General features: G+C 40.3%; 1 protein-coding gene across 5 annotated transcripts in view; it reads left to right on the forward strand.

The window, feature by feature from the left end:
- The window catches only part of TATDN1 (TatD DNase domain containing 1), a 31,603-nt gene that overhangs the window by 8,487 nt on the left and 9,178 nt on the right, over positions 1 to 13,938 (forward strand). For all 5 annotated transcript variants that reach the window (XM_073330160.2, XM_073330164.2, XM_073330161.2 and 2 more), the window contains exons 4-11: positions 997 to 1,060; positions 3,260 to 3,403; positions 3,492 to 3,534; positions 7,203 to 7,288; positions 7,395 to 7,435; positions 8,622 to 8,698; positions 9,622 to 9,692; positions 12,331 to 12,457. In XM_073330160.2, the coding sequence (XP_073186261.1) occupies positions 997 to 1,060; positions 3,260 to 3,403; positions 3,492 to 3,534; positions 7,203 to 7,288; positions 7,395 to 7,435; positions 8,622 to 8,698; positions 9,622 to 9,692; positions 12,331 to 12,457 (653 nt within the window). The remainder of the gene's footprint in view (positions 1 to 996; positions 1,061 to 3,259; positions 3,404 to 3,491; positions 3,535 to 7,202; positions 7,289 to 7,394; positions 7,436 to 8,621; positions 8,699 to 9,621; positions 9,693 to 12,330; positions 12,458 to 13,938) is intronic.

Consider the following 13,938-nt stretch of genomic DNA (forward strand, 5'->3'; position numbering starts at 1 on the left):
GTGCAGATTTTTAAATATTTGGTGCACAATTCCCTCAGAACTAGTAATTGCACACCTTTAACTTGTATGTGCAATTGATGTGATTGCGTATCCCGATGACGTAATTATGTAGTCATATGGCCAAATCTTGGCATTTGCACATATATTAACTTATTTGCACATGCTGTCACAGCTATCAACTGTTCATTTTGCACAAGTAACTTAAAATCCAGTCCTGTGTTTCCAAAAACAAACAATAGAAAATGTTCTATAGCAAAAGCATTACCTGGTTTGAAGAAAAACTAATAGAGCTGAACAATCGTACATTTAAATTGCCTTTGTTCTCCCTTGGGAGAATGAGACATGGTTTTATTGCAGAGGCAATAAAACGCTGGATGTACATCCAACATATGAAAGGTTAAGAGGACACTTAAAACTACAATGTTAATGTAACAAGCTCTGATGCTATGGTTGGAGCATGACACTGAGGGCCCGAAACTCCTGAATTTTTAATCCTGGGGCTCTAATACTGATTCCCTGGACGGCTTTTTAAAAATCACATCATCCTTCTACTTTGATTTCCCCAACTGTAAAATGGGGATTATACTTTACAAATGAATTAATCCTCACAGAAAAGTACCCAGAAAAATGCCTTGAAGATGAAAATCAAAAAGGTCAATACTGTTATTAATAGTGGTATTGCAGTAATTGAATGGACTGTGACCGACATTATGGTGGGAGGCTAATTTATGTACTACTGATCAAAAACCATGATTTGGCCTATAGTACATTCACTAATATGTCTGCTGAAAGTCTTAATGAATCTTGAGACACTTGCGTGGTTTAACAGAATACTACTATATTCATAATACAGATAGCTACTAGGCATTCCTTTGTCTAGGTTCTTCTCTGATTTCTATCACTCTGGTATCTGAGTGCCTTTTAAAGCATTTCCTGGTTGTTTGCTGTTAATTCAAAGTTGAACACACATTTACTAACTGTTTTTCTTCGTTTCAGTTTATGATTACAGGCGGAAATCTACAAGATAGTAAAGATGCATTGCAGCTGGCACAGACAAATGGTATCCTTACTTTAAAAGACATGATATATATTTAATCCCTGTAGCTGTAGATTTCCACCCTTCCCCATGGCAATTAACATTTAAAATTACTTATTCCTGGAGCTATTGGCAGAATCCACATTATTCAGATTCAAGAAAAGAAAAAATATATCCAGGTTAGGTGGATATATTCTACATAATTTATTTCTTGTTATTACAGAGGGCATGGGGTATTGGTGGATATCAGTCCTTCCTATCTTCTGTTTCTGTATTTCTAGATAAAACAAATCAAGAGTGTTTTTGGAGGAGGAGTACTTTTCTGTCCTAGAAGAACGTACAGAATAGCCAGCCCCCCTTATTATCTATTTCAGGGATTTTCAAAAGGCATTTGACAGCCTGCAAAGGCATACATTGCAGAATATTCTTCAGTCTTATGGAATTCCAGCTAAAGTTATCAATATCATCAATGCTGTATACAGCAATGCAAAGTGTACTGTAAGAGTGAACTACCAGACAACAGCATGGTTCAGTGTGCACAGTGGTATGAAACAGGGCTGCATTGTGTATCTGATAATGAAGCAGCATGTTACCAACACACACATTGGCATAGCATGGGTAGTTACCAAATGCCTAGAAGACCTAGACTTTACTGGTGATATCGTGCTACTGAATGACACCCTCAAAAGCTACAAACAAAGACCGACATCTTGGCAAAAACAGGAAGCCAAGTAGGGCTCAAAATCAGTTACGCCAACACAAACATCCTTGAAACCTGGATGTTAAGCTGGGGCATCCTATTAGAAGGTAAAAACATCAAGAAAGTAGAATAGTTCATTTACCTGGGTAGCACCAGACTAGCCAATGGAGACCTCAGGAAAGAAATGACATCAAGGATAGGAAAGGCATCCACAGCATTCACTAAACTCAACAACCTATGGAAATCAGAGATATAGAGTGCAAAAACAAAACTTAGAATTGTCAACTCAAACATAATCTCAGTGTTAATATACAGCTCTGAGGGCTGGAGATCTACCAAACGATTAAACAGAAAACCAGGTGCCTTTGAAAATAAGTGCCTTTGAAAGATCCTGGGCCTTGGATGGAAAGGTTTCATCACCAGTGAAGAGATCTAAGAAATCACGAACCAGCAGCTTGTCTCTACCAGAATCAGAAGGAAGTGCTTGATGTATTTGGGGCATGTACTCTGGATGCTAACACCCAGACTTCCACATGAACCTGTCAAGTGGAAACCAACTGGTGTGAGGAAACAAGGGTGCCCAAGAAAAATCTTAACAAGAACCCTTAGTAGGGAGGGCAGAACAATTGGTCTGAACACCATAGAGCAGATGGAAGCAACAGCCAATGACAGAAGGGGATGGAAGAGACTCGCAACACTGGTGTGAGAAGGATGTAATAATACTTCTCTGGCCCCTGCCCTTCTGGAGCCAACTGAAATGCTCGTATAGTATTTACTGCTCAGGCTTGCAGTGCCACACGGTGTGGAGTTTGTGCTATTTTGTGGTGATTGTACTAATATGATTACCATGTGGAATAGGGATATTTTTCTCTTTATTGCAGTGTTTGCAGGTTCCCCCTTCTCTTTCTGTTTGAAAGCAACCTCCATCCACTGTTCACCTAGATCCCTATTTAGCAGATCATTTAAGTGTGTGAATGATCCCGTACCTATTCAGCAAAGCAGTTAAGCCTGTGCTTAAATTTCAGTATATGCTTAAATGCTCTGTTGAATAAGGCTGGGATTATTCATGTGCTTAATTGTTTTGTTGAGTTGTGGTATTAACTTCCTTCACAAACATACCCACAAATTCTGAATACCTAAACTCACTCGGCGCATAATTTTCTGCTATAAAAGTTCCATAGGTGCCTAAGTTGTAGACTCTGGGACATGTGCACTGATGCCTCCCTCTAGGCTTCCGGTATCAAAGTATCAAAACTTCTGGACAAGTTATCCCCTTACCTAGCTGGACTGAATCTCTCCCACCCCAACAAGGATTGCATAGGAGATTGGAACAGGTGGGAGGAAGAAAGTAACATGTTAAATCATGAGCCTCAGAGCTGAAGGTCACCTGGTTTGCTTGAACCAGCCCCACTTCTGCTCAGGGTTTGCCCCAAGGAAAAAATAAATTCAGTATGAGTTGCTGTTAATTTGATATAAACTTACTGTATTCCTGGAAATAAAATTCTAATACTGTTATGCACTAGACATGTTTTACAGTACGGTTGGCTGCCATCCCACCCGCTGTGGAGAATTTGAGCAGAGTGACCCTGACCAATATTTAGGTGAATTGCAAAATCTCGTTGAAAAAAATAAGGGGAAGATCAGAGCAATTGGGGAATGTGGCCTGGGTAAGTATTGTTGGGATAGCTCAAGATTATCCTCTTCGTTGAATTCTTAAAAAAGACAAGGAATTAATTGTTTTTTTTTCTTTTGTAGATTTTGATAGATTAGAATTTTGCCCTAAAGACACCCAACTCAAGTAAGAGATTTGATAACTATAGAGATTGATGTATAAATCTTTACAGTGATTTACAACATTTTTCATTTTGTATTATAGCAAGTGGCATTTTGTTGGCTACATACTTATTCTAACTTGAAGTCTGATATCTATTATTTTTTGACCAGCAATAATGATTTTATAGGAAAGAGACCTATATTTAAAAAAAAAAAATCAGGTACTTAGGGTGTAATTCACAAAGCAATTTAGGTGGTTAAATTCCAGAGAGTTAAACACGTAATCCCAGTGCACAACCTCACTGCAATACTCTGGATGCCTAAACTCACTCAGCACCTAACTTTCTGCTGTAAAAGTTCCATAGATGCCTAAGTTGTAGACCCTGGGACATGTGCACTGATGCCTCCCTCTAGGCTTCCGGACACCTATCTCTCACCAAAGCCCCAGAGCAATCTATGAACTGGGGGAAGATAGGCATTGGCCGCCTAAGTTGCATGTAAGGTCTGATGTGGTAGGCAAACTTTGAGCACACCGAACAGGTTGGGTTCCATTCCGCATCTGTCCAGAGGAGGTTGTGGTGCCCACCTTACAACTTTTATCCCTGTGTTTAGAGCACTCACCTGGGATGTGGGAGATCAGGATTCAATTTCTCCCTCTCTGCAAGAGTTGTAGAAAGGATTTGAACAGGGGTCTCCCACCTCTCAGGAGGGTGCTCTAACCATGGAGCTATGGGATATTATGATGTGGAGCTCCCTCAGTCTCTCCTGTTGAAGCTGTTCCGCTGTGGATAAATAATGAAGGAGTGATTGGAGCAAGGGGATTGGCACCCACTTAATGTGCTGGCTTTTGTGGATTGCGGTGGTGTTCCTTTGATTTTTCTAGGTACCTAAAAGGCGCTGTGATGCTCAGCTTTGCAATGCTAAGCTCCTTCATGGAGTGTTGTGTCCAGTTCAGGGCACCACATTTCAGGAAAGATGTGGATAAGAGGGAGAAAGTCCAGAGAAGAGCAACAAAAATGATTTAAAGGTCTAGAAATCATGACCTATTAGGGAAGATTGAAAAAAACCTGCTTTTGTTTAGTCTGGAGAAGAGAAGACTGAGAGGGGATATAACAGTTTTCAAATACATAAAAGGTTGTTAGAAGGAGGAGGGAAGTAAATTGTTCTTGTTAACCTCTGAGGATGGGACAAGAAGCAATGGGCTTAAATTGCAGTGAGGGCGGTTTAGGTTGGACATTAGGAAAAACTTCCTGTCAGGATAGTTAAGCACCAGAATAAGTTGCCTAGGGAGTTTGTGGGACCTCTGTCATTGGAGATTTTTAAGAGCAGGTTAGACAAACACCTGTCAGGGATGGTCTAGATAATACTTAATCCTGCCAAGAGTGAAAGGGACTGGACTAGATGACCTCTTGAGGTCCCTTCCAGTCCTATGATTCTATTCCACTTTTAATATTGCAAAACCACTCTTATACCTGACATTGAATCAATACATCCTTTGCTGTAAAATCAATCAGAATTTGAGAGTTTCTGGATAGGAAAGGCATTCACTGACTTTGCTATTCAAGAACTGTCTGGAGCTCCAGTCCAGAGGGAAGCCTACAATAGGGAGTGGCATAGAAGGGAGGCTTGTAGAAGGGAGTGGAACTGTCACAGAGGACAAAGCCTGCAGTGGATAAGGGGGCAAGATATTGGCAAGGTAGGCCTTAGGAGCAGGGCAATCTAGGAAAGCTGGTGAGGAGCGGGCTAGTTTGTCAGAGGGCAAAGCACACATTAAGGAGCAGGGAAGGGACTGAGTTGTTCTGATGCTGGCACTGCACCCAGAATTGGGTTGTGGTGTTGGGGATGAAACCCTGCAGAAATGAGTAGGGCTGTCTAGGGAAGCAGTTGAGAAATACATCTTTGACAGCAGATGATAAATTTCAACAAAATAACCTTTGGACTTGTGGATGATGCTTGCACATTGCTGTCTGAGTAGGGAGAGAACTAATGTCATTCACAGAATTGGAGAGGTTACTTAGGACTTTTTACACTTTGCACCTGCAGTATGAAGCTGTAGCTTTTGCTACAGAAGGTATAGTGGCTTGTAAATAGGTTAAAAGCTACAGCATTACATGCTACTGCACTAGCCTCTTGTAGTAAGAGGATCAGCCAAGTGGCCAGCATATTTTGTTCTTGTTCTTAGTTTCCAGTAGCAACCAAAATGTGCTGAATTCAATAAAGCACAACTTGGTGAAGACTTGTTCAACCATTGCTGTGAAATGAAACACTGGAATAGTGAGCAGGAGTAGATGATGTCACTTTGAAGATTCTTCTGTTTCCTAAACAGAGCCTGAGCCTACTGAAATAAATCTTTAGAGTCTAATTGTTCCTTCCCACTACACAAGCTAACAGACAGCTATCTGAATCAGCATGGTCAGTGATGCAAGTGCTTGACTTATAGTTTTAGTGGGCTAGAGGAAAACTTCTAATTAACCATACTTAAATTGGCGTGGGAGGGTAGAAGAGGAAAAATAGAACAGGTAGATCATCTGTTGAGCTGCAGAGGCAGAAGGTCTCTACATCTGATTGTTCAATGGATTGTCTGAAATAAATTGGTTTTGTCAGTTCAATTCCTGTTGGCTCCACTTGGCATCCTTGCTGGAAATCACCATAGAGAAAAGATAGATGGGGGGTGGGAGGGAGGGGAATGAGAGCAGGCAACAAAGAAATGTAAAATGGGGAAAGACACATGCCACTTTTAGGTTTGTAAATTTAATGTTATTGTTTTTCCTAGATATTTTTGCATTTTGCTGGTAGCTGTCCTACATATGTCTGGGAAAATTACTCAGATTTCAGTGGTTCAGGAGCCAAATTAGCCATCCACATTATCTAAAAGAGCCACAGTAGTGCAAATTCATTGTTTCTTTACTATATATACACCAGTGGTTCTCAAACTTTTTTTCTGCAGACCACTTGTTGGGGGTCTCAGTGAACCACTTAATGATCTTTCCAAACATTGTTTGTATGATTAGCTAACTATTGAAAAGTGCTTTGGATAAAAACATTCTTTTAAAAAAAACTTAATAAACATTTTTTTGTTCTACAAATAAAAGCGCACAATTCATATTTTAATATCAGTAGTCTTACCTTTCCAATGCGATGGATGTACCCTCTCTCCCCTGCCACAGCAGCTTCCAAGCTGGGGCTGGGAAGAAAGGGAGTCTCTCCCCCACCACAGCAGCCACAGAGCTGCCATCTCTCCCCGACAGCTGCAGCACTGGAGCTGGGGAAAGTCGCCTCTTTCTCTGACCGCCGCAGCCCTGCATGTCCTAAATTCTGCCTACCCCCTCTTCTCGCCTCACTGTCCTCTTCCCACCTACCTCCTATTCCCCCCCCCCCGGCCACCACCTCACCTTACATGTGGGTCTTCTCCAGGGTCCAGGCTCGTAATTAGTGGAGGCTACGTCTGAATGGCTCCACTAATTAGGTGGGTGGCCCTTCATTCTCTCATGTGTGACCGCCCAAGCGCGCACCTGAGAGGGAACTATCCACGGACAATCTGAATGGAGCTCGCAGACCACTGGTTGTCCGCAGACCACAGTTTGAGAACCTCTTTTTCTTAAAAAGACCATTCTGTCTCATGGCCTCCTTTACACCATTTTTATTCAATCTTGCACCCAGTTTCTATCTAAAAACATATTTTTTTTCTTACAGATACTTTGAAAAGCAATTTGACCTGTCAGAGAAAACAAAATTGCCAATGTTTCTCCATTGTAGAAATGCACACACTGAATTCTTAGGTAGGTTTTGCTCAGGACTGAATGTGACAAAAGTTTGTAATAGTTTGCTTTTGCCCTTTAGCAAATAGTTAGTTTTGCTTACATTGTTCTTTCTTTTAATTGGCAGAAATAATGAGAAGGAATAGAGATAGATATGTGGGAGGAGTGGTAAGTATGACCAATCTTATAATAAATTATATTCAATCTAACACTCATTTAATTGTTTTGAGTACTATCCTTTTGAGTGTAATATAATCTCAGTAGATTTCCGGTTAAACCATTTAAACCACTACAAATCCATAGTAGCTTTACAATCCCTTTCACTACTTTTATCCTTCTCACTGTTGCTTTTCCAACAGTTTCTTGCAAGGTATGAGGATTGGTCAAGGAGAGAGAGACTTTGCAGCTGACATCAACAGTTTTATTGGCTTGCCAGAAGTGCAGCTTTAAGCACTTTTTGCTTAAACTGGCTCCTTCCCAATTCTGAAGTGTCTACAGCTGCAGTTAGTTTTAAGGAGTACTAATCCTGTCTAGAAATTGAAACCCAATATAAAATGGTGGGTTTTGTACATGGATATGGGCAGGGTTCAGTTTAGATATTGATTGGTAGGATACCAGATCACCAAGAGTTAAAAAAAAAAAAAAAAAAAAAAAAGTCATACTTTAACATAAGGGTCATGCTTACATCACTCCAAACCAGTCTGTTTTAGCGATGAAGTCCTCTCCATCGTTGGTCCTACTACCGCTAATGTCTAGGATGCCTTTTCTGTGATTGACAAACTGCACTTTTTCTGGTGCAACTAACTTTGTACCACTGCATTTTTAATTTTTTGTCTGTTGCATGCTCCAGCAGGAACGGTAACCACAAACGTTCACTTTTTATATCAAAACACTTTGTCAAAACCATGTCCATATGTAACTTTCAACCAGTATATATCTGCAGAAATTAAGGTTTTATATTTTAATGTTAAAAATAGTAACTGAAAACAAAGGACAATTTTTTTTTTAAAAAATTCTTGTAGGTTACTTTAAGATATAATCATCATCCCTGGCTGAGAGAGAAGAGCAGGCCATCCTTCCGAAACGCATTCACAACCAACGCTACTTGTCAAGGGGCTGCACTCTTTTGTCAATATTCGGGTGCAGAATTCAGCCTGTGAGCCTCTTGCCCAAAAGCAAAAGTGCTATCAGATGAGCCTTACTTACTCTATAATTCACTGAATTCTATATAAATATATCTTGCATATTACCTCTGGTTTTTACTTTACAATTAAGAACTATAAATATTTACACAAATATTAATTTTGGGTTACAGGTTTTCTTACATGATAAAGTATATAAACCTCTTTTCTAGGTACATTCATTTGATGGCACAAAGGAAGAAGCAGCTGCTATAATAGATTTGGATCTCTATATAGGAATAAATGGTTGGTAAGTTCTTTTCAACAAATGATATTTTTAAAATAGTTTCATAACTTGAAATGTAATTACTTTTTAAAATGAGGTTAAGACTTCAAAGCCCATTAGACTAAGTGATCATTTGTAGACAGATTTAGATTTGCATTTATTAATCTGTTAACTGCAAAAAGTTCTCAATTCACAGGTCAAATGCATTCTTCTTTACACACTGAGATAATCTAGTCTTGGGCCCTTTCTGAGATGCTCCATGCCAATTCTAGTTTGTAAATAAATGAGGTGGAGTGTAGAGGCAGCTGTATTTTAGGACAGAGTAATTAAAAAAAACAAAACTACATTGTCTAGTCCAAAAGTAACCAAGAATTAATGTGACCAGCCTGATCTACCAATGGACTGGGCTGAAATCACACTATTAATTATCCTGAGACCTAACTGTTTGATTTACGTGAGCTCAGACTGCTACACCTTTTGGCAGGAGCCTTTAAATTATCCAGATATCGAGCCAGGTGAACACAGAAACCCAGCAGAAGCTTCCATGTGCTTTACCAGGCCAGTGTGGCTGTAGAAGCTGATCTGTGGAACTGGAATTAGGACTGGGACAGCGAGCCACCTCCCAGGGTTGTCATTTTTAGCCGTGGCTTGGACACACAGCTGGGAGCTTTTTTTAATATAAGTTGAGGCAAATAATACTTACACATTATTTAGAAATTAACTCTTTAAGAAACCACTTTTGCTAAGAAACCATTTTTGTAAGCAAGGTAATTAAATACCAGCCAGAGAACATTCTACTTAGTTTCTAAAAGTTATGAGCTTCATAAGGCTCTGAGAAGATGATTCCAGTCACACATGGCTTAAGTATGGTTTGAAGAAAAAACCACAATCCTCTAACAAAACATCAACTTACGTCCAAATTCACTCCCTATTCTTATGATTTCTAGCTCACTGAAAACAGAAGCCAACTTAGAAACACTGAAGTCAATTCCTAGTGAAAGATTAATGATAGAAACTGGTAAGTTGCTGTTCTGATGGACCATATTGCATTTTTTTTATGTTTTGAAAACTTTATTAGATGTGCAGTTATGCTTGTATGGCAGTGAATATAAAGGGCAGTCTTCAGACACAAACTCACCATTACAGTAACAGGGGTTAGGAATGGCGAAAGGATTACCTTGTTCTCTATGGGTATATTTACACTGCAGTGTAAGCTCAGGGTTGGAATTCAGGCTCAAGCCTAGCCCCCTCTTCCTTCTAGACACAAATCTTGCTAACCCACAACTCAGACCCAGGACCCCAAGGAGGTGGAGGGCCTGAGCCTGAGTCAAGCCAGGACCCACAGTTCAAGCCCTATTGCTCTGCAGCATAGACGTAGCCCCACTGGGCTTCTGGTCCGGAAGACTGCGAAAAGTATTCCACAATCCCACAGGCCAACTTTTTGTCCTCTAGACAGGCACAGTCAAATTTTTCCACACTGCACCACAATCAAAGGGTGAGAGCAGCCACATTTTGGGAGGGTGTTAAGAAGTCTGGGATATGGGTGGTTGGATTCAGCCCCACATAATGCAGCGTAGATGCTGGAGCCCCAGGTTGGGATGCAGGGTTCAACAATTCCTAACATGGGGTTACAAATGAGTGTAGATGCTCAAGCCCTAGGTCAGGGGTCGGCAGCCTGCGGCACGCATGCTAATTTTTGGTGGCACTCTGCTGCCAGCTGGGGTCCTGGCTGCCGGCCCTGCTCAACCTGCTGCCAGCCTAGATGGATGGAACCCAGGGCCAGCAGCAGGCTGAGCGGGGCCAGTGGCTGGGACCCCGGCTGGCAGGGGCTGGCAGATGGAACCCCAGACCAGCAGCGAGCTGAGTGGCTCAGTCCGCTGCCGGTCAGGGTTCCATCTGCCATCCCCACTGCTGGTCTGGGGTTCGGTCCGCCGGCCCCTGCCAGCCAGGGTCCCAGCCGCCAGCCCCACTCAGCCCGCTGCCGTTCTGGGGTTCCAGCCCCTGGCACGCAAAACCTTAAGTTACAGTAAATAAATGAAGACTTGGCACACCACTTCTCAAAGGTTGCCGACTCCTGCCCTAGGTTATAACAAACCCAGTGTCTGCTAAGTGGAGTTCTATTAACCCTGGGTTTACATTGCGGTGTAGACATACCCTAAAAAACTCTCTGGCAGACTCAATGAGCAGAGTTCACAGGCTCCAGAAGTAGTTATATTCAGCCCTCTTCTGGTAGAAAAGAACATAGATCACCTTGACAGAGACTGAGGGCATGAATGAATAAAAGGGGAGACACTAAAGCCCGGTCTACACTGTGGGGGGGATCGATCTAAGTTACACAACTTCAGCTGCATGAATAATGTAGCTGTCGTTTCTCCCCCCCCCCCCCCCCCCCCCCGGTCAAGTCTGCCTGCGCCTCTCACGGCGGTGGAGTACAGGAGTCTATGGGAGAGTGCTTGGAGGTCGATTATCGCGTCTAGTCTAGACGTGATAAAATCGACCCCCGCTGGATCAATTGCTGCCTGCCAATCCGGTGGGTAGTGTAGCCCTACCCAAAGCAGAGTGTAGATATGCCAAACACTATGGTAAAGAACATGATAAAGGCCATCCCATTATCAGCAGTAATGGCACTTGGGTGCATACCAGGAAATTCCAATTCATTAAGCAAAACAATATGAAAGAGGGCCTGAAAATGCCTCCTGGAATAATTAGTTACGATTGAACTGATCTATTAGTGGATATTGGTTCTACTCACATTTATTTCAGACATCAGTAGTAGGACAGTTAAAAATAGATTAGGAGATTTAGTCAACAGTTATGTAATTTGGCATATCTGAAAAAGGCTGTTTTTAAAAACCCTGTAAATCCCTGCATTTCATTTTTGTCTTATACACCCTGATGTGCCTTTGTTTATCAGTGATACTCAGACTTCAGTGGTTCAGGAGCCAAACTGGCAATCAACATTACTCAAAAGTCCCATAGTAGTGTGAATTCATTATTTTATTTACTATAGTACTATATATTCATATTTAAACAGTATGATGGGGAAATATTAATTCATATATATTATATATATACACACGCACACTCACAGCAAAATGACTGATCAAGTATTATTATTTTATCAACTACAATTGGTTAATATAGTAAAAGCATCCTGATTGATTAATAACTTAGATTGGGGTTAATAATTAAATCAGTGTTTTAATATCACGTGCTGCAAAGAGCCACAGGAGATGCATTAAAAAGCCACTTGTGACTCATGAGCCTCAATCTGAGTATCACTTGTGTATCTAAACTTTCTGTGGGTTACACAAGTGGTTCACTGGCTAGCAGCCCTTGTCATGGTAGCATTTCTCTCTCTGCTTCTATTATTGCTGAATAAAGTGGCTAATTTTATAATATGTAAAAATCTTACAGAATGTAATATAATGGAATAGTAATTTGAAGTAATTTATTAATTATTATGGATGTTAAATGAACTAATCTCATAATCATTCCTTTATCATTTGGGAGAGAAACTGTGCTTAAGAGGAGTGATTTCTAAAATGGGCTTTGGTCTGTGGAAGGTGGGGAGGACATAAACTGAAAGAAGAGCAAACAATTATATGAAATTATTAACGATTGTATACATTTAACTCTTGTTTGAATCATGCAAGATGCTCCTTGGTGTGGTGTGAAAAATACTCATGCTGGGTCAAAGTGTATAAAAACAACATTTCCCACAAAAAAGAAATGGGAACTAGAGCATTGCTTGAAGGACAGAAATGAACCTTGCCATATAATGTAAGTATGTAATTTTTATATTTGAAACTAAAGGTTTGGAAATGTACACAAGTACATACAAAATTTAGTAGGCTTAAACCAATACAGAGTTATTGAATCGGGAGCAAGGTGCTGTACTCTAAAATATGTTTTACAAAATACATTGTGGCTAACTTTTCAGAGGTTCTTGCATCTCCATTGATTTCAGCAGGAGGTTCGGAAGCTCAGCAAATCTTAAAATCAGGTCCTTAGTGATGTCTTTTCATTTGATATCCCATGTATCCCTTCCCTCTACTTCGTAGTTCTCCCCTTAGCACTACCAAAATAGAGTCCAAGTACCCAGACTCTAATTCATGTCACTGTGTTGCTTCTCCAGATGTAGCTGTTAGAATACATGCAACACCAGAAGAGCCAACTGTGTGATCTTTTAAAGTGGGAGGGGCTAGTGGGACACAGAGCGGATACAAATTGTTTTCTCCAAATCACTACTGGTTTAAGAGTACTTCCAGCAGATGAGGAGGCTAGTGTTGGTGTAGCTGTAACCTGAGGATCAGCAGCAAAATGAAACTGATTAAGATCACATCAGTTTCATTCTGCTCTACAGCCAGTAAAGACACCAGTTTGAGGTTTGGAGATGAACAAGAATGCCCCAAAGGGGCGTTTGGAGAGGGAAATGCTTCAGGTGCCTATGGCCCGCTTTGCTCTAGAATCTAAATGTCTAGAAAAAACAAACAGCAGGGGGTAAAAGTGCTACTTTTGATTTTAAATTGTATTAACTATAATCACTAAATGAGATTGATGGCTGAAATACTCAAATCTCATCAAATGCTGATCCCCTATTGTTTCAGTCTGGTCTTGGGGTTAGATCTGCTTTCTCCTGTTTACCCACCACCACAAAACATTACGTGAAATGCTCTGATTATAAGTAGGCTTAGAAGAGTTTGATTTTTATTATTTTATAATGTCAATTGAGGATGATTTTTTCTGTTTTTATCAATTTACATTTCACAGTTGTGGGAAATTAGGCAATTATTTAATGACAGTGGATGTGGAGAGTCAAAAAGTTAAAGCTGTATAATTATAAAACGCAGAAATGGTCAATATCACATCTAAATATCCTTAAATCAAACTCTAAGTTCTCAAGCAGCATTTTTCTCTATCTGTACATTTCAATTATCAATGGAAATATTTTTTTCACCAGTTTGTATATGGTGAAATTGACATTTACCTAAAAATCTAATTCTCCCAAGCCTAGTTGTAAGTGACTTTAATTCACTTTTGGCCCAGTAACAGTTTGCAAGAGTGTCTGTCAGCAAGAATGTAAATACGTTCGTAGTAATCAAAATCTGAAACTAGTTTACTTGTAGAAATGTTCAGTCATTTTGGGGAAAAAAAAAGTTTTATAGCTTAATTTTTAAAAGCCAGTGTCTTTATTAAAAAAAAAAAAAAAAAAAAAAGTCTTTGGATGCAGCTACTAAAGAGTCCAAATAAATTTGGCAAGT

This window comes from Lepidochelys kempii, chromosome 2 (genome assembly GCF_965140285.1).
Source record: "Lepidochelys kempii isolate rLepKem1 chromosome 2, rLepKem1.hap1, whole genome shotgun sequence".
NCBI classification, from domain to species: Eukaryota; Metazoa; Chordata; order Testudines; family Cheloniidae; genus Lepidochelys; species Lepidochelys kempii.